Source organism: Sorex araneus, chromosome 1, assembly GCF_027595985.1.
Source record: "Sorex araneus isolate mSorAra2 chromosome 1, mSorAra2.pri, whole genome shotgun sequence".
In the NCBI taxonomy this organism is placed as follows: Eukaryota; Metazoa; Chordata; class Mammalia; order Eulipotyphla; family Soricidae; genus Sorex; species Sorex araneus.
The window spans coordinates 318,573,539-318,597,652 of record NC_073302.1 but is presented as its reverse complement, the minus strand read 5'-3'; the positions used below and the strand labels follow the sequence as shown (position 1 = coordinate 318,597,652).

The 24,114-nt window shown below is 49.3% G+C and overlaps 1 protein-coding gene across 3 annotated transcripts in view; it reads left to right on the top strand.

Moving 5' to 3' along the window:
- The window catches only part of ACSL1 (acyl-CoA synthetase long chain family member 1), a 73,810-nt gene that overhangs the window by 10,964 nt on the left and 38,732 nt on the right, over positions 1-24,114 (top strand). For 2 of the 3 annotated variants that reach the window (XM_012933160.2, XM_004610359.2), the window contains exon 2: positions 10,977-11,203. In XM_012933160.2, the coding sequence (XP_012788614.1) occupies positions 11,009-11,203 (195 nt within the window). In that variant the 5' untranslated portion in view covers positions 10,977-11,008. Of the gene's footprint in view, positions 1-8,743; positions 8,878-10,976; positions 11,204-24,114 lie in introns of those variants that run through there. The other variant, XM_055136173.1, reaches the window with a different exon arrangement.

The following is a 24,114-nucleotide window of genomic DNA, read 5'->3' as shown; positions in this document are numbered from 1 at the left end:
AGCCCAAGGCAGGGTGGTAGCCGCTCATTTTTCTCCCCAGCTTCCGGAGATGCCCCTGGAGCTTTTTTTCTGCCTTTGACTCTGTCTTGTCTGCGGCCTGTCCCATCTGCTTCCATGCTCGTTATGCGTTTGGGGCAAAGCATCCGTGGGGAGTCTCCAGGTTTTAGGACTTGCTCTGCGTGCCAGCCAGACTGTATGTCCCATCTGGAGGCCCCCCAGCGAAGGCTTGCTACCCGCTGTCTCGAGCTCTGCGTGTTGTAAAAGGACTAGTATCACCCACCCACCCACCCCTTCACCATGGGTCGCTCCCACCTACTCTTGGCAGAGCCTCCGGGCCTCACAGTTGAATCTGTGATTTGTCGCAGGTCGGAGATTCTGTTCTCTCATTGTCTGAGTGGCAGAAGGAATGCAGTTCCCTTCACCAGCAGTTCTTGCCATAGGCCAGACTTTTGTGGCTGAATCCCCTCCCCTGGGATGTGCATGTCAACTACAGCCTGAGAGACATCCTTAAGATCTTTCCAGAGCCGAAGGTCAACTGAAATCATGTGCCTTATCTGAGCCAGCTGAGGAGTAGACACTTGGCTAATGGACGCCTGCTTGCATGGGCCTCTCTGGCTCTCTCTGCCTGTGTGCCAACCGGCCTGTCCCCTTCTCCTGCTCTCGTGCACAAACTTCACAGACCCCAACCCCTCCCCCCACACACACACACTCCACTTGGTGCCTGGAGTCCCAGGGACAGTCCTTCTTTTCAGAACAGTTTTGGATAGAAATGCTTCCTCTTCCAGATTATCACCGACCACCTGCCCCCTTTCAGAGCTGGACAGCATGGCAGGGCTTGATACATTGTGTGTGGAGAGAGATGGTCCCCGTGTCCAGCCGAGGGTTAGGCTTTCTTTTTGTTTCTAGCAGGGAGGACTCTCCTCCCTTGGTTCTTTCTTGATCCTGCAGTGCCCGGTGGGGTCAGAGGATTCTGTTCCATCACTTGTAGAAGTCAGTGGCCAGCTCTGACATGAAACCCTTCTGATATTTGCTGTTTGGCTTTGGAAAGGCGTTTGGCATCTGTCCTTCCCCATGGGTAAATTTGCTTTGCTCTAAACTAAGCTACATGTCTGAATGTGGTGGTGGGGGCAGGGGGCTGGGGAGAAGGCAAGGAGCAGAGAAGGTTCTTGTTCTTTGAACGTCTTGGGGTGACATCACCCACCTGTTTGAAAATGGGACAGTCTGAAAACGTGAAACAGGGCAAGAATTGGCACACAAGAGTATCTGTATAGAACCTTTAAGCCAGTGGCTGGCAGCTTCCACCTGCCCCCATGTACCTATAGACGCTTGTCACTCCCTGATGACCCTCTAAACATGGGGTCAGTGACAGGGAGAGGTGGGGGTGGGGGGGACATGGTGAAGGAAGCCCCACGGTTTTCTTTTCTCTGTAGAGCATCTTTTGCTCGGTCAATACATCTCCCCAAGCCTTGAAGTGAATTATTCAGAGCCACCAAGGAACATTCCAGACTCAGCCCCTGTTGATCACGGAGGTCCTGTGAAGACAGATTGGGGGATGAGAGGGGAGCAGCACCCGACTCATCAAACAGGAGGCCGCACATGGGCCCACAGATGAAGGATGCCTGGAGTTCAGCGGGAGACTGAACTCTGGCTGGGGGCATGGAAATGTTTATTAGGGAAAGTGGCCTCTGACCTAGTTGGGTGGATGTGGAACCTCAGACCAGGGCCAGGGAGGCATCCGAAGGCACAGGGGACAGTGAAGGGGCCAGGGGAAGGTGGCAGGGTGGCAGGACAAGGGCCTGGGGTGGGCTTCCTGTAGGCCTCCTGTGGGCAGGGTGGAGGAAGGAGGAAGAAAGGGCACACGGGTCCCGGTGCCTCCCTGCTGGGGCAGGAGTCTGGTCTGAGTTAAGCTAGGGCAGGAGTCTGCTCTGAGGAAGGCTGTAGATGGTGCCAGCTTCCCCCAGGAGGCCTCTGAGGAACGCCCACAGCCCCTTCCTCTCTCACCCCATCGTCCCCCAGCCCTCTTCACTGCTCACCTGTTCATCTCTGCCCAGCCCTCCAATCCCTTTTCTCTGTCTTCCATTCATTCTCCCCAGACTTGACCAAATCCTGGTGTTTAAAAGTCACTGTAGGGGCTGGGGCAATAGCACAGCGGGTAGGCGGTTTGCCTTGCACCCGGCCGACCCGGGTTCGAATCCCAGCATCCCTTATGGTCCCCTGAGCACCGCCAGGGGTAATTCCTGAGTGCAAAGCCAAGAGTAACCCCTGTGCATCGCCAGGCGTGACCCCCCCCCCAACAAAAAAAAGCAAAAAAAAAAAAAGTCACTGTAGATGCATTGAAAGTTGTTTCATTGTGGTAAAATGGATCCCCTTGGCCGTTGTTTTTTTCTTTTAAAGTGGGTAGAATGACCCGTGTTGTCTCACCTCCACCTCCTCTGCCTGTGAAACAGGAACCGTCAGCAGCAGGCCAGGCCCTGCCTGCGTCTCTCTCACTGGGTCCCCATTTGGAGTATCTGGAAGGGGGGTCGGTGTTGTGCCTTTGGGTGTGACAGGCTCACCCACGAGATAGCCTGTGTGCGAATTTCATTTAAGGGCTGAACAAAATTCCCCCAATGCCTGACCACCCTGTGCTCTGTCCCTTTGTTTGCAGAGGGACCCTCCACATCCAAGACTTTTCCAGCAGTGCCATGGGTGGCTTTTTAGTTTGCCCTGAGATACCACCCACCTCAGTTCAGATTTGAGTCACCACGTGCCACAGGCATCGATCCGGGCTCTCGCCCTGGTCTTAAGGGGCAGGGCCCGGGTACCCCACATCTCCTTGGCCCTGTCTTCTGGTTTTTCCATTGAAGGGGACAGTGATGACAGTCCTCCAAGCAATGAGGACTGTTGGGAGGGTCACCATGAACGGTGTGTGACTGTCTCACACCTCTCCTGACACACAGGAAGGACTTCCCAGACTTTCACCTGGCTTCCCGGAACACCCCCACCCCTTGCCTCTTACCCAAATATAACCCCCATTAAATTTTTTTTTATTTAAAAACTTCCCCCCCCCAGTTTTAATTATTATGGTTTAGGTGACATGGTTCCAGGATAATCTTCTTATCATTTGTTTCAGATTCACTTGCTAAAACTTCTCCAGCTGAGGTGGGGATTGCTTCTGGCTGTCTTGTTTTGTCCCCAAAAACCAAAGTAAAGCTCATTTTCTTAGACTGCTTGGGGGTACCAGCTCAACTGCATGCTCCATGCACCTCAGCCTGAGAGTATGGAATCTTTCTCATTTCTTTTTAATGGATTGCCACCTTGTTAGTCACTATTTTGTTTGGAGGTCTTAGGGGGATGTTGAAGGGGATTGGGGTCACATCCAGTAATATTCAGGGGCTACTCCTGATATTTAACAGGAATAACACACAGGAATCTTATGCATTGCCAGGGATTGAACCAGGGTCATTTGCACGCAAGGCAGGCTCCTGGACTCTCTCCCCAGCCCTGTCACTCCCTTCTTTGAACAACCTTATCCTATCCTGCAATGTCACCTTGTTCTGAAACCACCTCTGCTAGTCCTGCCCTGGTCCTTGTGAAGGTCGGGGAGCTGAATTTTACTTTAAGACAGAGACTTCATTCGAAGTTGGGAGTTATCGCTAGGGATTTGCCGTGATGGAGGCATGCATTAAATATCGCTGCCCCAAACCAAAACAAATGTCTAGTTCAGGGGGTTGTCTTCTGAGTGTGAACCTGTAGGACACATTCTATCCAGTGCTCTAACATTATCTTATGACTTGGAGGAATTTGGGGGTTGCTATCTGCATGACTTTAAAAGTGGATTTGAACTTGACAGACAGACGGAAGAGGAAAATATGAAGGTAGACTATAGAGAACATTTATCTTGAACTGAAGACGTTAGAACCACTGGGAGTTGGACGATGCTCAGAGAATTTTAATAAAATAGGAGTAGAATGTGGCTTTTAGAAAAAAGCAATTTTTTTTCTTTTTTGGGTCACACCCAGCCATGTACAGGCGTTACTCCTGGCTCTGCACTCAGGAATTACTCTTGGCAGTGCTTAGGGAACCATGTGGGATGCTGGGAATCGAACCGGGATTGGCCGCATAAGGCAAATGCCCTACCCACTGTGCTATCGCTCCAGCCCAAAAAGCAAATATTTTAAAAGTAACATGACTTATCTTATAACTTAAATCTAGATGTAACTTAATGATTTAACAAAATTATTCATTATTGACCAAATTATTCATTGCCAAATTGTTCATTATTGACTATTTCATCGGATCCCTAAAATTTATCTGTTCAAACTGGACAGGTTATATTTAGAATATTTATTTTGGTGAGAGGGATATGGAGTTGCTAAGGTCTGTGGCCAATACGATCGGTGAACTCTCATTGGTTAGAATGTTTTATGCCTACTTCTGGAAACTTCCACCCCGTTCTTTCTCTAAAAACTTTCAGTGTTGTCCATGATTAGCATAGTGTAGAGTGATTCCGTTTGAATCACAAATTCACTCAGGCCAGTGACAAGAATGGTATCTGTGCTTTAGTTCTCTATTCCAAATCTTCTTGAAAATGAAAGTGGTGAGGTACAAAATCACCTTAATGAAGACTAAGTGGATGTACTTAATTATTGAAGAAGAAAAGTCACCCTCACCCAGCCACCAGGGTAGCAGGTGGGAATCATTGACGTCCTGCAGATTTTCTTGCTCATTGCACTCAGGAGCCCCAAGTCACCCAAGTGGTCTTTCTCCTTCTCGCGCTCGGAGCAAGGTGAGCCAAGAGCAATGACCAGGAAGGAGTGGACCGAGCGGCCCCACAGCGACCTCTGCTTCTCCTTGGAGGTTCAGTTTGCCTCTCTCCCGGGACACTCTGGGGGAGCGCTCTTTCGCTTCAGGAGGGCTTAAGCAAATCTAGCTTTAGGGTGTCTGCCAGCCAGGGTTAAGGAGCACAGGCCCAACGGTCTGCAAGTGGCAAACTGAAAGATCAGCCAACGGTCTGCCTTGTTCCTCCCCGAAGCCCAAGCTGTGCCCGGCTGGTGAGGGGACAAAGGGGGAGCTTTCAGCCGTCTGTAAATAGCCCATTGTACCAGGGCAGGAGGTGGCGCAAGGAATGGAGGCCTCGTGCCAGCTCAGTTTGCAGCTTTCTGGAAAGATGTCAGGATTTCTTCTTTGGCCGCTGTGGGGTCAGGGCGCTGCTTGTGTGGGTTTGCTGGAGGGCTGCATTCCTAGCGAAGTCTGTCTGGCTGTTTTTCAACTGGCCAAAAGCTGGAGGAGCTTCAGAAGGAGAGAAGCATCCAGATCACCCGGGGTTTGTTGGTTTAGTTTTGTCTATTTTTTTGCCCCATTTGTTTATAAATGACATCAAGATAACAAAATGCTAATGTAAGTATAGGTTTGTAGAATTACCTGCGCTCTGTGTGTGTGTGTGTGTGTGTGTGTGTGTGTCCTTAAAATTGGTGCCCTTATGAATCACCTCTGGCCCTAAGACTTTTTCCTGGTGTGAGTAAGCTAAGAGGTGAAGCACCACCAACAGTGGACTGTGGACTTTGAACCTACATGTTCAGAGGTGGTGGGAGCTGAGAGAGGAATGGGATAAATGGTTTCTGTAAGACAAGGAGCATTAAAGAGGACTTTGTTCACCTCTGAAGCATTCACGGTAACCCTTATTATGCTCAAGGGACCTTGAGGCCCTGGTGCAAATCCACGTGTGGATGTTATCTGCGGGGACAGACCTTGGCCCACAGGGGGCTGGCGTCCTGGTGTAGAGGAAGATGCATGAACTTCGAGCCAGCTCAGTGTCCCAGCCTTGAAGACACTCTGGGGAAGCTTTTCAAGTCTCCAGCCTCAGTTTCTTCATCACCGATTTGTGGCGTGATGTTCAGATAAGAATAAGAATGCCATAGCCAAAAGACCCTGCCCCCTGCCAATTGTATCATCAGGTCTTCTTGCTGGCACTGGGACAGGATTCCTGTTTCCTGATGGTTGTCAATCCAGTTGCACGTGACACCTGTCACCCTATTTCTAATCCATCCCTCGGGTCTACATCAACGGACAGAAGAGGCTCCTCAGTTTCTCCTCCATGCCCAGGCCCAGAACCAGAACCAGATTTCCCTGCCTACTGCATGTCCCATGTCTGCTGATAGTGTTAGACCCCAGCTTTATAGGAAATTCAGAAGACCCAGCCGAGCAGACCCCCTTTTTTCAGGGGCAGTGGGAAGCGTGTGCAGGAGTAGCTGTAGGGAAGAAGGCAGTGCTTAGTCTCGTATGTTCCTGACCGAGAAATACTGGCAGCTTAAACCTGTAAGCCGATTGCATCATATTCTTAGCAAACAGCAGCATGATTATATGCTTTGGCTATAAACTTCCTCATAGGATGACGTGAACATTGGCTTTTAGGAGAATTCAAAAATACATATTCCACCAACTCCAACTCCACCTTGCAGCAAGACCTTGTCTGTCTGAGCTTTAACCATTTGTTGGAAAATGCACAAGTCTTGTTGTTGATGCTTTTTTTGGGGGGGTAAGAGGGGGCCTGGGGTCATACCCAGCAGTGCTCAAGGCTTGCTCTGGGAACCATATGTAGTGCTGGTGGTTGAACCTGCTGTGTGTAAGACAAGTGTTTTAAGCCATATGCTATCTCTCCAGCCCACTTCTTAGAAACTTGCTGATTTAGTTTAATTTGGGGTGTTTACGTGTTGCTGCAATATTTAAAGGCTATTCTCTTTAGAGATAAACCTGTTCCCCTCAACCCCGCAAAAGTCTGTTGCCTTGAAAACCAACACTGTCCTCATGTCCACACCACCCACAGATTACAGCGCCCTGGGAAATAGTTTTATTTCTAAAATTCATTAGTTCCTGACGAGTTGTCTTTACCAGTCAGACCTCTTGTGCCCACCACCAGCATCCCAGTACTCTCCGTTGCCCCCAAAAGACCCTTTACCCAATTCTCCCACCAGCCCCCTTCTCCTCCCTCTGCTCACCCTTGGTTTCCACCAAGCCTCGGAGTCAGTTTTCTTCTTTTTCCGTAAAGGCTCTGTTTTTTTTTTGTAGCTCAATTTCTTGAAGGATAGGTTTGCCTCTATTTCTAAATATCTCTAAGTAGAGGCTGGAGCAGTAGTCCAGCGGGTAGGGAGGGCTCTTGCCTTGCGTGCAGATGGCCTGGGTGAGAGCCCAGGCATCACACATGCACCTCTGAGCACGGCCAGGAGTGATCCCTCAAGGCAGAGCCAGGGGTAAGCCCTGAACACTGTAGGCCGTGACCCCCAAACCAAAATAAATACATATCCCTGACTACCTTTTTCTTAACAGCAATTCAGTGGAGTAGGGGAGGGAGGAGTTCTGAGATTGGTGTTTTAGAGCTGCTCTTTCTGTGGTGGAAATGAGGTGTTTTCTTAGCTCTTTTCTGCAGAGACTCACTCTCCTATGAACAGTATTGTCCAGTTTGCTTAGGAAGTTGTTCTACAGCTTGTTAGCTGACTACCAGTTAAGAGGCTCGGATTAACCTAGGTAGCTTGTCGTTATCTGCACTCCAAATAAGAATTTGGCAGGATTTACACCCTTCTCATTGCAGATTAGTATCTAATAAAATGTTCTCATTTTATCTAATAAAACGCTACTTAATCTGAAATTTTTTGAAGTTAAAAAAGACTCCCCCCCGCCACCACCCTTCCTGGCTTTTTGCTTTCAAGAAATAGATTGATTTCTTAGCACAGTGGTGTCTGCAGCTTGACCCCTGCTGATGCTTAAAATAGACAAAAATGCATCCCCCGTTTATGACTCTTGTCATTCCGGCAGGAGCTGCTTTGCTTCTCGCCATGGGCTGCAAGTCTGCCGAACAAGGCCTGTGCATTCCCACGAGCAGGTTTGATGGCATTTGCTGCAGGGGCCGTGGGGAGAGGAGAAGGGGACAGGGGTGTGTCTGCGGGGTGGGGAGCTGCACGCTCCTAGCCGTGTGGGAGTAATGAAGGCAGCTAGGAGAGGGAGTGATTTGCAGGAAAAGCAGGTTTGCTGCGTGTCAGTCCATAAGCTGGCTTTACCTCGATCGAGTCTGGATGCCGTTGATGAAATCTGCATCAACGCCCAGTGCCAGTGGGACCCGGGACTCAGTTGGTTTGCTCAGGCTTCCCTCCCGGCGCATGCCTCCCTCCCCGCAGCCCTGCCTGCCTGCTCCGTAGGGCTGGGTGGCTGGAACCCAGAAGTCCTGCACCTCTGGCATGCTCCACGGAGTTGGTTAGGTGAGAGCCCGGGCCAGGCCAGTAGCCCTGTCCGGCCTACCACTCCACAGGTCCTGGCACACACACAGCCACCCCCCCCCCCAACACACACACATGCACAAGAGGCCCAGCTATGTGAAATGACAGGAGCCTCTGCATTCCTGTGAACCCAGCTGGAATGAACCCACTGCATGTGTGCTCTCCCGACAGCCGGTTTCTTTCTTGCTCTGTCATGTCGTGAAGGGGCGACTTGCCACCCAGCTTCCGAAGGTCGGTGGTTCATTTCAAAATCCGCCCATTGTGTCTCCTGACTGGGAAACCAAGTGGCGGGGGGGAAAAGAAGACAGTGTGTGTTTTCCGAACTGGCACTGGCAGACACACTGCCGGGCGCCGTCCCTGCCCATGGGTGGAGCAGTGGGGTGATGTGCTCCCCGATGCTCATTGGCCCATCCTCCACCCTCGGCTCTCCTGGGAAGTCAAGTCTGGATTTTGTCTGCTAGTTACCTTTAGCCCAGTGGGCAGGAGCGCAGGACCCGGCATGTGACTGATGCCCGGAGAGACCTTGGCAGGCCGGGTAAGCGCCGGCTGAGGCTGAGCTATTCCAAACCCGCCTTTGCAGCCTCTGCGGGCGGTGTGTCACCGCAGTCAGCCGGCCGTGGCTCCCATGGTGAGTGGCTCTGTAAGCGCGGGCGCTTTTCCCCTGGAATTAGGACCTGAGATTCTTTGTTGTCACACTAAACCTGGAAATTGTGTGTGTGTGTGTGTGTGTGTGTGTGCACGTGCACATGTGTATGTGTCTGTCTCTGAGCAGATGTGTGTATATGCATGTGTGTGTCTCTGTGTCTGCATGTGCATGTATGTGTGTATGTGTGTGTGTGTGCTCGTGCCCGTGTGTCCCTTCATACACAAACACAGACCTGCTTAATCCAAGACAGCATGAGTGGAGCAGATAAGTGACTGTGGCTCCTATAGCCTAGATGACCAGTGAAAACACCTGATTCTCTGTTCTCCTGTAAAAATACATCTTTGCATGCAGGGGGAGAGAATTAAACTGAAAGGGGGACTGGTATTTTAGGGAAGTAAAATATTTCCTGTCTAGCGACCTCACTGTTACAAAGAATAGGGAGAAAATAACTTACTATCCCCGGCTGAGCTTAGAGAGTTAAAAAGTGGACACTTGTTATGTGGCCGGGAGTTCAGGGGAGAAGGTGTTCTGACTATGGCCGCTGTCTCTTTCCCTTTCCTATTAATGACATATTTGGGCAGCAGGTTTCTCGTTGATGATTTTCCAGTCAGGAGCAGTCCAGTTGTACTATGGTTCTTTTCTCTGTGGACAATGTCTGTAAATTGTAGCGGAGGCTTTAGTTGTGCGCTGGGTTATTCGTCTGATTGTCTTCCGCTTATTTTGGCTCTTTGAACTTATTTGTCAGTGCCATGTCATCAAACATCAATTTGTAGGGCCTTTGTACTGACTGTTCTTACAGGACAGGTCAGCCCTGTATCCTTGACAAATCAGAGTATTAGTCAAGGAAAAAAAGAATAGGACTTGGCATTTATGAGAGTACTTTCTGTTCCTTGTTAATCCTAAACTCTGTAAGTTCATCCGTTATTAAATGCCTAAAGTCGGATACTATTTGTTTAGCCACTTTTGATGAGGAAACAGGGACACAGAAGTGAGGTGATGTATCCCAAATTGGCCAGCTAATAAGCTGGTGAGGCAGGATCTGGCTCTAGAATCTGGGCTTCTTCTTCTTTTTTTATTTTTTTTCAATTTCAATTTTTAAAATGAAACACAGCAAGAATCTGGGCTTTTTATATACTGTCGTACACCTTCTTTTAATGACTCTACCTTATCTCTCTAGATAAGTTATGGTTGTGTTAATGTCTCTGTATACTGATTTTGTATTATTAGTTGGCTATAATCACTGTCACTGTCATCCTGTTGCTCAACGATTTGCTTGAGCAGGCACCAGTAATGTGTCTCCATCGTGAGACTTGTTACTGTTTTTGGCATATCAAATACACCATGGGTAGCTTGCCAGGCTCTGCCATGTGGACGAGATACTCTCGGTAGCTTGCCAAGTTCTCTAAGAGGGGTGGAGGAATCAAACCCAGGTTGGCCGCATGCAAGGCAAACGCCCTACCCGCTGTGCTATCACTGCAGCCCATTTGGCTATAATAGCTTAATTAAGTTATAGAAGAGAAAAAAATTTTTAATCAGAGCAACCAGTTTCTAGGTTTCCTTGCATTTATATTGTTGCTTTCTTATATGCTGTAGAGTGTGGGGACAGTGAAAAGCACCCTGAAATTTAGATTGGTCTGTTTCACTGGTCGGGTGAGCTTGTTTTGAGTATTCTTGGGGTGAAATGGGGAGGGTGCGCCCTTGTTATGTGTGCTTGTTCCTGCTCCTTCACTCTTACTCTCATTAACCCGGGGAGTGGACAGTGAGTATATTTGACTCGGTGGAAGAGAATAGAAACAGCATACCAGGGAACCAGACGGCAATTTAGACCACTTGCTGGAGCCTTTTATGACAAGAAATTCTCCCTTGGTTCTTAGATGTGGCTCATGAGAATGTCACACAAGATGAGTGAGGAAGAGAAGTCAAATGAATTCTCAAAGTGTCCCTCGACAAGTGGAATCTGACAGCCAGGGAAAGGCCCAGCCTGTGGGTTTAACGCCTGCAGGGGCCGGCCAGTGACAGGGTTAGAGGGCTGACCATGATGGGGGCCTCTCAGGAACACGTGTATTTCTCTCTCCTGACAGAACTTGACCTAAGGAAGCACCAGCCCCCCACCATGCAAGCCAACGAGCTCCTGCGGTATTTCCGAATGCCAGACCTGATGGACTTCCGGCAGTACATCCGCACTGTCCCCTCGCATACACTCATGGGCTTCGGGGCCTTCGCAGCGTTCACCACTTTCTGGTATGCCACCAGACCCAAGCCCGTGAAGCCGCCCTGCGACCTCTCCATGCAGTCAGTGGAGGTGGCGGTAAGTCAGGGTTGCAGGGTGAGTGGGGCTGTGCTCGCTCTCTGCCTTTCCCTCCCCAGGTTCGTTCAGCCCTGTGGACTATGATATTATGCAAGTCATCAGAAGGGGGCCAACCTGGGTCCCTTGATGACAGAAATGAAAAGGAAGGGAAGGAGAAAAACGAAGGGGGGACATAAGATGAAGATGGCGGGTGGAGGGGGAGAGCAGGGATCGGGGCCTCACACACACCCATGGTGTAGAGAGGGTGGTATAGGGAAATGTCTCAATTGCAGAGTCTGCACCACTGAAAGCAAGAGATCCAAAACACAACAAGCAAATGAAAAAGAAGGAGGCTAGCCAGGAAGCAGGCTGGAGGGTGGGAGGGGACCTGGGGACCTTGGTGGAGGGCCTAAGTGACACTCATGGTGGGATTGGTGTTGTATGTCTGAGACTTTAGTATGAACAACTTTTTTAAAAATAAAAAATAAAAAGGAAAAATTGAAAGGGAAAATAAGATCATAGTCCAATGTCTGCTTGCCAAGGACACTTTGTAAGCTGAAATGCATGCAGCAAACAGAAGTTTGGCAGGGATACTAAACGGAGGTGAAGGCTGAGAGGCAGGCAGAGACACAGGCAGGGAGTGTCGGTGGCGTGTACCCATTGTCACAAGAAAACTCATCCCAGATGTCACACGGGGGCTTCTTTCCCAAGAAAGATGTTAGCGTGGGCCCTGTGGACTCCGGGAGATGGGAAGTGAGACCTTCAGCCCTGCTCTCCTGAGGGTCCTGGTCCAGCAGGGAAAGTGGTGGTCACTGCAGGCCAAGCTGATATTTGGGATTCTCCCCAGCTGTTGAAGGGGATTCTGCGATTGCACGTAGTGACAGCCAGGCGCAGAACTGACCAGGACGATGTGGATGCAGAGTTCCAGCATGGGACGGAAAAGAAACCCAGACATCCAAGAGGCCTCTGAGGTGTGAGGTCGAGTGCCATGGCTCTCATGGCGGGCTTGTGCTTAGCTCGGGACAAGGTCAATGTCATGAGAATCATTACCATTACCTGCGTTCCACAGCGAGGCCTCTACAGGGACAGCACACAGACCCAAAGACCCTTTTGGGAGAGGGTGTCATCGAGAAAAGGCAGTTGCCTCGCATGAGGCCAATGCAGGTTCAATCCCCAGCAACCACATCATCCACTGAGCACTGCGAGAAGTGACCCTTGAGCGCGGCACCAGGAGCAAGCCCTCAGCAGCACCAGCAGGAGTGGCCAAGACTAAACGGAAGACGCCTGTTCTCTGCTCCTGCTCCGCTTTTGTTGCCTCCAAAATATCTTTTCAAGGTTGCTCTGGAATCTTTCCAAGGCCGAACGGAGGAAGAAGCCCATTCTCGCTGGTGCAGGGCCCCTTTACCCACTCTTTGCTGTATGCGTTCTTGCTCCCTCCAGCCACCCCACCCCACCACTAAGCAATAGTTTTTATTGTTGTTTTGTTTTGGGGTTACACCCAGCTGTGCTCAGGGCTTTGTGTTCAGGGATCACTCCTGGCAGGGCTCAGGGAACCATATGCCATGTCAGGGATCAAACCTGGTCAGGCCACAATGCAGAGCAAGTACCTCGCCTGCCTGGCTGTCTCTCAGGGCCCAGCCAGAGAGATGTTCTGGAATTTAATTCTTTTATCACATTGACAGACTGGAGCGATAGCACAGCGCGTAGGGTGTTTGCCTTGCACACGGCCGACCTGGGTTCAATTCCTCCATCCCTCTTGGAGAGCCCGGCAAGCTACCGAGAGTATCCTGCCTGCATGGCAGAGCCTGGCAAGCTACCCGTGAAGTATTCAATATGCCAAAAACAGTAACAAGTTTCACAATGGAGACATTACTGGTGCCCGCTCGAGCAAATCGATGAACAATGGGACGACAGTGCCACAGTGCTACAGTGCATCACGTTGACAGACAGTACTGGGCCGTGCACACGCTGCTCGTCTACTGCTTTGGGACAGGGCTTCTTCCCTAGGCTGGAGGCTGCGGAGAGAAGTGCAGACCCAGCCGGAGCCCGGTTCAGAGCAGTGGGTTACCTCGGGAGTTGTAGCTCTCGGTTTTGTTTAAAATCATCCCTTGGATTTGTTCATATGAAACTCTTCAGATATCTAAAAGGTATGTCAGTCTAATTCATGCCCAAATGTAAAAATAGAATGAGTGATGGCTGAGGGAGGTTGACTTGGTGCTTTATTTAGAAGGCAAAGAAAACTTACTATTGCCTCTCAGCTAATCACATACCGATAATGAGTAGAATTTAATGTTTTCTAATAGGTGTGAGGTTTGGTGCATCACTTCCCTCCTGGCAGGGAACAGGATGTATCTTAGTAGCAGTTGCCATCACTGTGAAAAGAGAACTTGGCAAGAGTAGCTTTCAGGTATTCATAATTTAACAGCAACTGTTAAACACTGCCTAATCATCATTTTATGAGAAATTGTGGAAGCACCTAGGATGTGATTTTGAAGTTTTGGCTTAGCATAAAGCCATCGAACCTTGTTAAAATAATCATACAGGTTCTCTGTAGAACAATTTAAAACTGCAGATAAGCAAGAAGAAAATGGCTATAATCACACACATACACACATGCACATGCACACACACATGCTTCCTGATTTTTTTTTAAATAGATTTAGCTGTGATTTTCAAAATTTGCAGGGAAAAGAGGCTAAATTTGATTTGCATTTCTAAAAAAGAACTAAAAATACTGCATTTAGCATTAGCTTTCGCATTATGATGCTTGGTAATTATAGATGGTCTTATATAGCTAGTATCATCAGATGAGCTGCTGTGGCAGAAAGAGAAACTTAATCCATTTCATTAAGTTTTAATCAAGAGTGAATGGAACTGGCCCTGCTGTGGGAGCTGATGGCCAGCTGGAAATATTGCCACTCCCTTCCTGTTTTGAAAGCCAGCACCATTTTGCCAACCTTCCTTGTTGCCGGGGGCGGGGGGGCCTCCCCCCCACCAGTTTGACACACAGTTTTTCTCCCTCTTCATCCAATCAGTGCTACTTAGATGTTAAGTGAGAGGAGTTTGACATTGGGGATTGGCTTCCTCATTACCTCACAGCTGCTACCCTGCTTTTAAAAAAAAAAATGAGCGAAAGACACAGCCACAGGCATTCTTTGTAGGAAAGAGCAGCAGCGATTCTTTATAAGTTGCAGCTTTGAAGATTTCTTTCTTTCTTTCTTTCTCTTGTGAAGCAAGATAGTTTTTATTGGATGAAAGTTACTTAGAGAGATGATGGGAAAAGGAAAAGAAATACGCATTCAGGAAAGATCAAGAGCTTGGAGAGCAGGCAGAGACACAGACGAGCAAGCTAGATACATGTGGAAGGAGAACATGGACAGGAGTGAGCAAGCCTGGTTTCTAAGGTTGCCTTTAATACCAGAGCACGGTCCAGGGGATGCATGCATGGCGTAAAACACCTGCCTTACAAGCCTGAGACCCTGAGTTTGACTCCCAGTGCTGCCCACATGCGCCGAGCATAGTCCCAGCAGCTCTGCTGTGGGACACCTGACCCCAGGGCCGAGCTTCCGATCTCAGACACTGTCAGGTGTAGGGGAGTCCAGCAGATAGGAACGTGACCCCCAGCAAGTTCATCGGTGAGAGCAACGGGACACCTGGCAAGCAACACATCAGACACACGACCACGGTACACACAAGAGCAGAAGCAGCAGCAGCAAAAGGGAGGCAGAGAAGGAGGGAAAACAAGTAAAACACAAGAGTAGGAAAGGGCATTAGCACTCAGACCTTCTGCTACATAGAAGAGGTGCTGCAGGCTTAAGCAGTGGCGTGGGACCGCGCCAGAGCCGGAACCAGATGCCATGGGGCCTGTCTGAACCCCCTGTGAGCCTCCAGAGGCATCTGTGTCCTGTGTCCTCAGGCCTCTGGCTGCTGCTCCCACCTGCATCACACGGGCCAGGGCTTCGGGTGCATCTCCTCCCTTTCACAAGCTCCATCCCTTGCCCTTCTGCTCCCAACCCGTCCCCACTGTTCTTTATTTCCTGGCAAAGGTGGCCTGAAACCCACAAGGGCTGATCAGGGCATAGCAGGTGGGACCACGAGGCGAAGGGGCATGACACAGACTGGCACGACCCCCAACTCTGTGTGGCTAAGACACCACATAGCTGCACCGTGGTTGTCTGGGGGCCCGCAGTTAATGCCCAGTGACTGTTTTCTTCTCTTATACACCAGAAAACTGCATCCATTGAGGTGAAATTCGAGCCTGTGTTAGTGGAAAATCTAGAGCTCTGTTTTGCTGCCTTCAGGGCCGGTGGGAACTGTCTGATGCCTATAATTCTAGGGGACCCTGGGGGAAGGAAGGAACAAGACCATGAAGAAAGTCGAGATCTTCCAGATAAAGCCCCAGGAATTGTTGACAGTCACTCGTAAACCCAGAATCAGGTCTTGGGGTGTGTGTGTGTGTGTGTGTGTGTGTGTGTGTGTGTGTGTGTGTGTGTGTGTGTGTGCGTGCGCGCGAGTGTGAGGGGTGTGTGCCTCAGGCCAGTTAATGTGTCTGAGAGACTGATGGGATTGGTGGGGTGGGGGAGGAACAGGGACAGACAAGATGAGAAAGGGCAGATTCTGCAGGTAGGTTGGTGATAGGGTCAGACAGTGGGGTGGAGGAAGGCCCAGGGAGGAGTCTTAGAGCTGTGCAGTTGCGTAGGACCAGCAACGCCTGCTTTCTGATGAGTTTCTGCCTTCCTGGTCTGTGGTCCGAGAGCTCAGTGTGACAAGGATGGGTCACAACAGACGGTGGTGCTGGTGGGGTTTCACCTACCAGTATTCAAGGGGCTGAGGCAGCCTGCCACTGTGTGATGTAAATGAGAACCTGGTGGTTGTTGCAGGGGTGGGAGGAGGAGTCAGTGGGGGGCTCCCCCATTCATGGGCAATGCCATACAGCCATTGAGTTGGCTTACCCGCTCAATTTGATAAGGTCTTTGATATGTACTCTTGGATTACAAAGACTTGATTGAAAATCCCAAGTTATTTTTCTGGGTTTTTTTTTTTTTTAATACAAGATGGGGGTGGGGGAGCTATAATACAGTGTCTAGGACTTTTGCCTTGAGTGTGGCCGACCTGAGTTCCATCCCCAGCACCCCATATGAGTGCAGAGGTAGGAGTAAGCCCTGAGTACCGCCGGGTGTGGTCCCAAACCCAAAAATAAATAATAAATCAATAAATACCAGTTCCCTGATTCAGTTATAGCCAGTTTAAAAAGAAAAAAAAATGACTTTTTTTTGGGGGGGGGGCTGGAGCAATAGCACAGTAGGTAGGGCGTTTGCTTTGCACGCGGCCAATCGAGTTTGATTCCCAGCATCCCATATGGTCCCCTGAGCACCGCCAGGAGTAATTCCTGAGTGTAAGGTCAGGAGTAACCCCTGTGCATAGCCAGGTGTGACCCCCCAAAAAATGACTTTTTTTCACACTTCTGAGTCCTTAGCCTTTGTAAGAATTCATTTTAAGAATACCAGGACTCCGGGGGCGTTTTTTACACCTATTTTGCCAGGTTTCATAAAACATCTTTGCCTCTGGCTTCCTCATCCATAAAGTCTCTATTACAGAGAAAAGAGGTTCACATGTAGTCATCGTACACTGCGCAGATGTACATAAGGAATAACTTATGTCTCAGTAAGTTGCTGCTGAGAACTGGACCAGGTCATCTGCAGCCTGTGGCACCTACTGCTGGACCTCTGTTTGATGGCAGGGCGGCATCTGTGGGCTCTTAGCCTGAAAAAGCAGAGCCCGTACTCTGAGGAGAACTCTGTGTTTCTCCAAGTTGGACGACCGTTTTCTGTGCCAACTGCACCCACGCCATTCAGGAAAGGTGGAATCCGAAGCCCTCATAGGTTGGGACCCACATGCTGTGTATTTAGCTAGGAGCTTGCCTCAGGTTGGCCCCGTCCTCAAATCCTCTGAGGACAGGGAGGACACGGCCCTTTGGAGCCCGTTCTCCATAAGTCAGAGAGAGGAGTTCCCCAGAGTATAGTCACACAGAGTCCTGCAGTACCCAAGGAGCTGTTCGTGGTGTTCACCACAGAGGGAAAGAAGAGGCAGGTATAGACCACCCTGCCAGAGGCACTGCCCAAGCCATGTCCTACCCTTGGCTGTCCTGAAGCTAAGAGACATCTGAGTCACTGGCTTTCGAGATTATAAAGTGAGAAGGTTTGGGCTGCACAGAGACTACAATAGGTAAGGCTCTCGCCTTGCATGCCTCTGACCTGGGTCCAATCCTTGCCACCACATATGGTCCTGTGAGAACCATCAGGAGTGATTTCTGAGCACAGAGTCAAGAGTAAGCCAAGAATCGCTGGTGTGCAAACCAACCATCTCTCTGCCCCCTCCCTCCAAAAAAAAAAAAAAAGCCATTTTGATTTCTAAAGGGACTGGAGAAATAAGCACCTTGCATGCAGCCAATCCAAGTTCCATTGCTGGTTCTGCCAGCTCTAGCAGAAGTGATCCCTGAGTACATCCCTGGTGTGGCCCCAAAACCAAAAAATAACAGCGAAAGGTGGTTCTGAGGTTGGGAAGATTATTTAAGGGGGATGGAATGCCTGCCCAAGCCCCAGGTTTTGGCCCAAGCAGCACCGCGTACAGTCCTGGTTGCCTCCTTCGTGTTTTGAGTGATAGGGGGGCTGGATGGCTCATGCTTCAAGGACTTGCTATAGAAGCAAACTAAATGTTCCTTATGCAATCTATGGAGACAATCCTCTGAGAAAAGCAGTTTCCAGTTCAGAATCCTCAAGGCCACAGCCTCCCAGAACCAGCCTCAGACTTCCCAGCTTACTGCACACTGCAACCAGAAGCAGCATCCTGAGACCCCAGCTCGAGAGCATATGGAGATGGATACGGGGTTGGGATTTCCTGGAGACTGGAGGAATGATGCATTTTAAATACAGGGATGTGTGTAAAGATCTATGAGCAAACTGACTTCAATTTCTGCAACAGCAGAGAGTGGGTCACTGACAACAGTTTTATAAAGACAGGAGATTTATGGAGATACAGCAAGTGCTAATCGATGGGAGTAATAACGTTGGAAAGAAGGAAAGAACAGCAACGTGAGGTGTGGGGAAATGTTGAACTCATAGAGATAGAAGATCCTTTCTGAGGATGTAACGTATAACATGGTGACCTGATAGCAACTATTTATCACTGCCGTTTGTTGAGAGTAGAAGTGTTGTACCTTGCCCAGAAAATAGAAGAAAAGATAATTATGTGCAGCATTGATATCTTCATTACCTGGTGAGAGAGAAATTCATTGACATCTGGTATAGCAAAACAAATCACATTCCACACTCTAAATAACTTAGTGTTGTTTATCAATTATACAAGCTAAATGTCTGTGCATGGGTATGTGTGTGTACATGCACACACATACACAAACACACACATGAACACACACCCCAAAGATTTGTAACAATGCCCTTTTGGACTTGAATGACCTCTACCAGCTCTGAGTAGGGGGACTTTATTTGAGTGAAACAGGATTCAATGTCACTGAGTTAGAACTTGAGGAATGAGGGTCAGGGAGAGAGAGCATAGGTGTCAGAGGCACATGCTCTGCATGTGTGAGACACGAGGTTGGATTCCCAGCACTGCACAGGCCCAAGCACCACTGAGTCTAGCCATGGAAACTTCTGACACAGTCCTACACCCAGGGCACAGCCCTTGCGGCCTGCAGTACCACCAGGTTCCAGCCATTGTGCATTGCAGGGTCCAAGCATAAAATCGTTGGCCTGGTTCACCAAGTAATACTGGGAGTGGCTGCCGGCCTCCTGAGCATTGCTTGAGATGCCTGTTCCCACCACACAAAAGGTGGTAGTAAGCCCAAATAAGCCCAAGCTAGCACAGAACAGAGGGTTCTGGGATGGATGGGTCACAGCCCGTGGGTCTGCCCCAGAAGGAGTTTCTGCCCTGGCAAAGCCAGTAGTGAAAAGGGGAATTGAGACTGACAACCCAGAGCTAAGGGGGGGGGGAAGCAGGTGAACACTATGGTGGAGGGGTACCGGGAATAATCTAGTCACTCCCACCATCACTTGCAAACGCACACAACTATCGACGATTCTCATCACTGGCAAACCAGAGTAGTGACCTGAAGGTCTGGTCTAGGCTTTGGAGGACCGTTCTGAGTGTTGGCGCTGGCTTCCTGTTTGTCTGTGATCCTGACAGTCCTGACTTTTCCAGGCATTAGCTTTCAGGTATTTGCCATTTACCCTCGAGGTCCTCATCTGTATTCCTATTGGCCTGGTGTTTCCCAGTGACCTTGGTGGTAAAAGAACAGTGCGTGCAGTTGAATGGATGGACAGAAAGGAGAGCTGGGGGTGTGGTCAGAGGTTGCACACTTGCCCAGCATGTGGGAGGCCCTGGGAGAACTGGCACTTTTCAGGGTCCCCCCCCACACACACAATTCACACACTTCACACTTGCACTGTGTGCATGCATGTGTGCGTGCGTGTGTTTTTCTGTGTGCATGTGTGTGAGTATGTGTATGTGTGTGCAGGTGTGTGTGAGTGTGTATGTGTGCGTGCAGGTGTGAGTGTGTATATGTGTGTGCATGTGTGTGTGCATGTGTGAGCATGTGTATATGTGCATGTATGTGTGTAAGCCTGAGTGTGTATATGTATGTGCATGTGTGTGAGTGTGTGCATGTGTGTATGTATGTGTGCATGTATGTATGTACATGCATGGGTGAGTGTGTACCTGTGTATGTGTGTATGTGTGTACCTGTGTATCTGTGTGCATGCATGTGTATAAGCATGTGTATGTGTGTGTAGGTGTGCATGTGTGTGTGTGTGTGTGTGTTGCCTGCAGGGTGTGGGGAGTCATAGAGGTGAGACACCTGTTTGGCTCTACACGACCAGGCCAGTGTCAGGACTAATATCCAGGAACTCCTGCCCGCGTGGACACCGGGGTTCTGCCAGCCTACAGAGGCCATTCTGAGTCTGCACTGGACATGTACTCGGTCTGTGCTCCCGACTGGCCCCCCCAGTTTTGTCCAGAAACCATGCTTCCGAGTCTGAAGAGAGGTTTCGCTCTGTGCAGGGAAAGGAGAATCACTCCCGAACCCACCCAGATTTCCCAGATTCCGTGGCCTCTCCTGACAGAAAGGAACTTCGGAAGACGGAGTGAAGGACAAAAATATTTATTTAAAAAAAAAAAAAGCACGGTGTGGGGCAGGGAGAAACCAGAGAGAGCTTAAACTGTCCAGAGAGAGAAGAGTCCCACAGTGAAGAGAGGAATCACACTCCCTGCCCTGGGAATGGAGTGCCCCCACTCAATTCTGCAACGCTGGGTGCATACATACATACATTGCTAACTGCTGACGCGGGTCCTTTGCTCCGATTTGTCCCGGGGAAAGGACTTTGGCCTTCTTTTCCGTGTTACTGGCCTTTTGTTCTGGCTGGACTTGCTCCTCTCCCGCAGGTTCCTGCCTTCCCCGTTTGGGCTCCAGCATGTCTTTGCCCACCTCAGTTCCTCCCATGTCCCCCTAAGGAGGGGTGTGGGCTGGCCCCCGAGGGCCTGGCTACCTGCAGCATCTCCTTTGTAGATCTGATTTTGGTTTCGCTGCTTCCTGAAACTCATCACCAAGGCGGTGGTCCTGCTAAGTGGGAAGTGAGTGTTGATTTCAGTGTGGTGGAAGAGGCCCTGGCACGGGGGAGTTCCAGGCTTGAATAATAGGTTTGTGTCCTTCCTGCCCTTCCTGCCTCTAAGAGGAACTTGAGCTTTGATTTCCTCATCCAGCCCGTATGACAAGGACCCACTTAGATTTGTGACCACTGATCGACTGTGGTGAGTGTGACTCACGAGACTTATTTCTTTTCTTTTTTTTTTCTTTTTGGGTCACACCCGGCAATGCACAGGGGTTACTCCTGGCCTTGCTCTCAGGAATTACTCCTGGTGCTCAGGGGACCATATGGGATGCTGGGAATTGAACCCAGTTCGGCCGCATGCAAGGCAAACACCCTCCCCGCTGTGCTATCGTTCCAGCCCCCTTTGAGCATTATTTCTTAAGCTGAAACCAGTGTGGCCAGAAAAGAAAATAGGAGGGACCCATCTCCCCACCAGCTCCATCTTCATGGTCCATGTCCTGCCCAATGGATTGGCCTAGCAGCTCAGCTCTCCCCATTTCCCAACAGAAATTCCCACTTCCACCCCCATAAAGGCCAGGTTGGAGGGATTATTTCACTTGTGGCACATCTACACAACGGAATGCAACACAGTTATTAGGAAAAATGAAGTTAGGAAATTTGTCTCTAAATGGATGGACATGGAGAGTGTCATGCTGAGTAAAATGAGTCAGAGGGAGAGGGACAAACATAGAATGACTGCATTCATTTGTGGGATATAAAAATATAGAGTAGAAAACTAATAGCCAAGGCCAAGGAGAACAGGGCTAGAAGGACTAGTCCGTGAGTCCGTGGTTGGAATCTACCACAAGTGTTGCGGGGGGCGGGGGGGCCGTTGCAGAGATAGAGAAGAGACCAGTATGATAGTACTAGCTGGGAAGGATCATGCTGGACAAGAACTGAGTGTTAAAAGTAGGTAAAGGGATATACACGATGATCATTGAGCATCTGTATTACAAACCACAATGCCCAAGAGAGGACAGAGACAGAGACAGAGAGACAGAAACAGAAACAGAGAAAGAAAAGCGCCTGCGATAGAGGCTTTTAAGAGGTGAGGGGTGGGGGGTGAGAGTGATGGGAGGGAACCTGGGGACACTGGTGTCGGGAAATGTACACTGGTGGAGGATGGGTGTTGGAACGCTGTATGACTGAAACCTAATCATGATCGGATTTGTAAGTGTCTATCTCACAGTGATCCAATAAAACAAATCTTAAAAAAAAAAAAAAAAGAATGAACCACAGGGACCTGAAACAGCCACTCACACTCACTCACCCCCGTTTCTGCGATGGCTGAATGTTATCACTTTGAGCTCTGGCACTTAGTGCCAACTGTCCCTGCACTCCACATGCAAGTGCTCACCCCTGCAGCCGTGACCTCTCATACCCAGTGACTTCACCATAGCATTTGCATTCGGGGAAGGGGGGGGGGTGGTGTGCACCATAAATGTTCCGAAAGCAGGGGAGCGGGGATCCAACCTGAAATCCCAAAGCCAGGGGCTTGCCGGCCCGCCCCAACCCTCCCACATCACTCAGTCTCTTCACTTGAAATGTTGCTTCTGCAACAGTTCGTGATGGTGGAATTGTCAGTGTCACTGTGCCGAAAATTAGTGCTTGGGGTCACACAGCGCCTTCACTGCTTCATCTTCAAACTGTTGCTAATTATTCTCATTGCTAATTAGAATAATAACAGATACCTTGTCCTCAGGCCACTTTGTCTAGACAATGGCTTTGAGGGGGATATATTTAATTAACTCCCTTCCTCACCCCCCAAGTATTTGGCTGTTTTGCCTTCAAGTTTCTCAACATTCTGTTTTTTCTTCCCCCCCCTTTGGTTTTTGGGTCACACCCAGCAAAGCTCAGGGGTTACTCCTGGCTTTACACTCAGGAATAACTCCTGGTGGTGCTCGGGAGACCATATGGGATGCCAGGGATCAAACCTGATTTGGCCGAGTGCAAAGCAAACACCCTCTCCACTGTACTATCACTCTGGCCCCTCGCTCAGGTATTCTGAAGATTATGTACCACCCCCAAATTAGCCAAAAGGCTTAGCTGAAAGTTGGTGTTAGATGTAGACTTTAGGGTCAGAGACATAGCACCAAATTCACATACTCTGAACACCACCAGGACTAAGTTCTGAGCACCATTGGGTGTGACTCGAAGACATTAATGAAGCAAAAATTAATTAATTTTTTAAAACACTAGCCTTGAACTGCCCTGCTCTAAATAGGCACTGGTAATTGGACAGTCTGGAAGAGATCTGGTTACTGCGCCACAGGAAAAACTTGAGCTCGTTTCTCAGACCGTCAGTGCAAACCTGGTTTTGTTCCTGAGTCTATGGGCCCTGGAGTGACATAGGAAAGATTCACATTAAAAACTCCAGCTGTTGAAGCCGGCCGGAGCCTTATATAAGACGGTGGGTAGGGTGCTTGCCTTGCATGAAGCCAACCTAGATTCAATCCCTGGCACCCTGTATGGTTCCAACAGGAGTGATCCCTGAGAGCAGAGCCAGGAGTAAGCCCTGATCACTGCCAGATGTGGCAAAAAAACAAAAACCATAAACATGGAGTGTTTGGGTCAGTTTAAGCAGATGGTTCCAGGCCCTGCCCCGATGTCTGGGTGTCTTTCATTTACCCATGTGCAGTGTCACTGGTCCTGTCTCTTCGATGTCCTCTCCAGGGCCTGGAGACCAGGCCCAGTCCCCCATGCTGTCCTCCCTCCAGAGTCTGGAACCTTAAAAATAAAAAGCAATCCCTCCCAAAAAGATGTTTCTCTTTGAGTTTTTTTATTTTTTATTTTTATGAAGGTGTGACTATTTAATATTCCGACATCAATCTCACCACCATTGTACTTTTCCACCACCATTATTTCCAATTTTCCCAATCACCACCCAAGCCTGCCCCAATAGCAGGCCCGAAATGATTTATTTTATATTATCTGTTATGAATAAGTCACTAAAAATGACCAGGAAAGGTTTTCTGAGAAGAAAGTGTGTGAAGATTGTTGTGTCTCATCCTGGAGCCATTAAGCCCTTGTACAAGGGATTACTAACATGTTGTTACAGGTTAGGCCTGGTGTGTTAATATTTTCTTAATCGAGGTTGGTTGCCTTCTACTTTACATCCCACCCAATGCTGTGTGCTACAGCTGTTATATCAGTTATGTAGAGTATGACACGTCACTCCAGGAATCCTAAAACTTTGAATGGGGTGATATAGCTCGAGTTTTTTAACAGCATGGTGACTTTGGGGTCCCGAAGCATCTCTGCAGCTTGTTG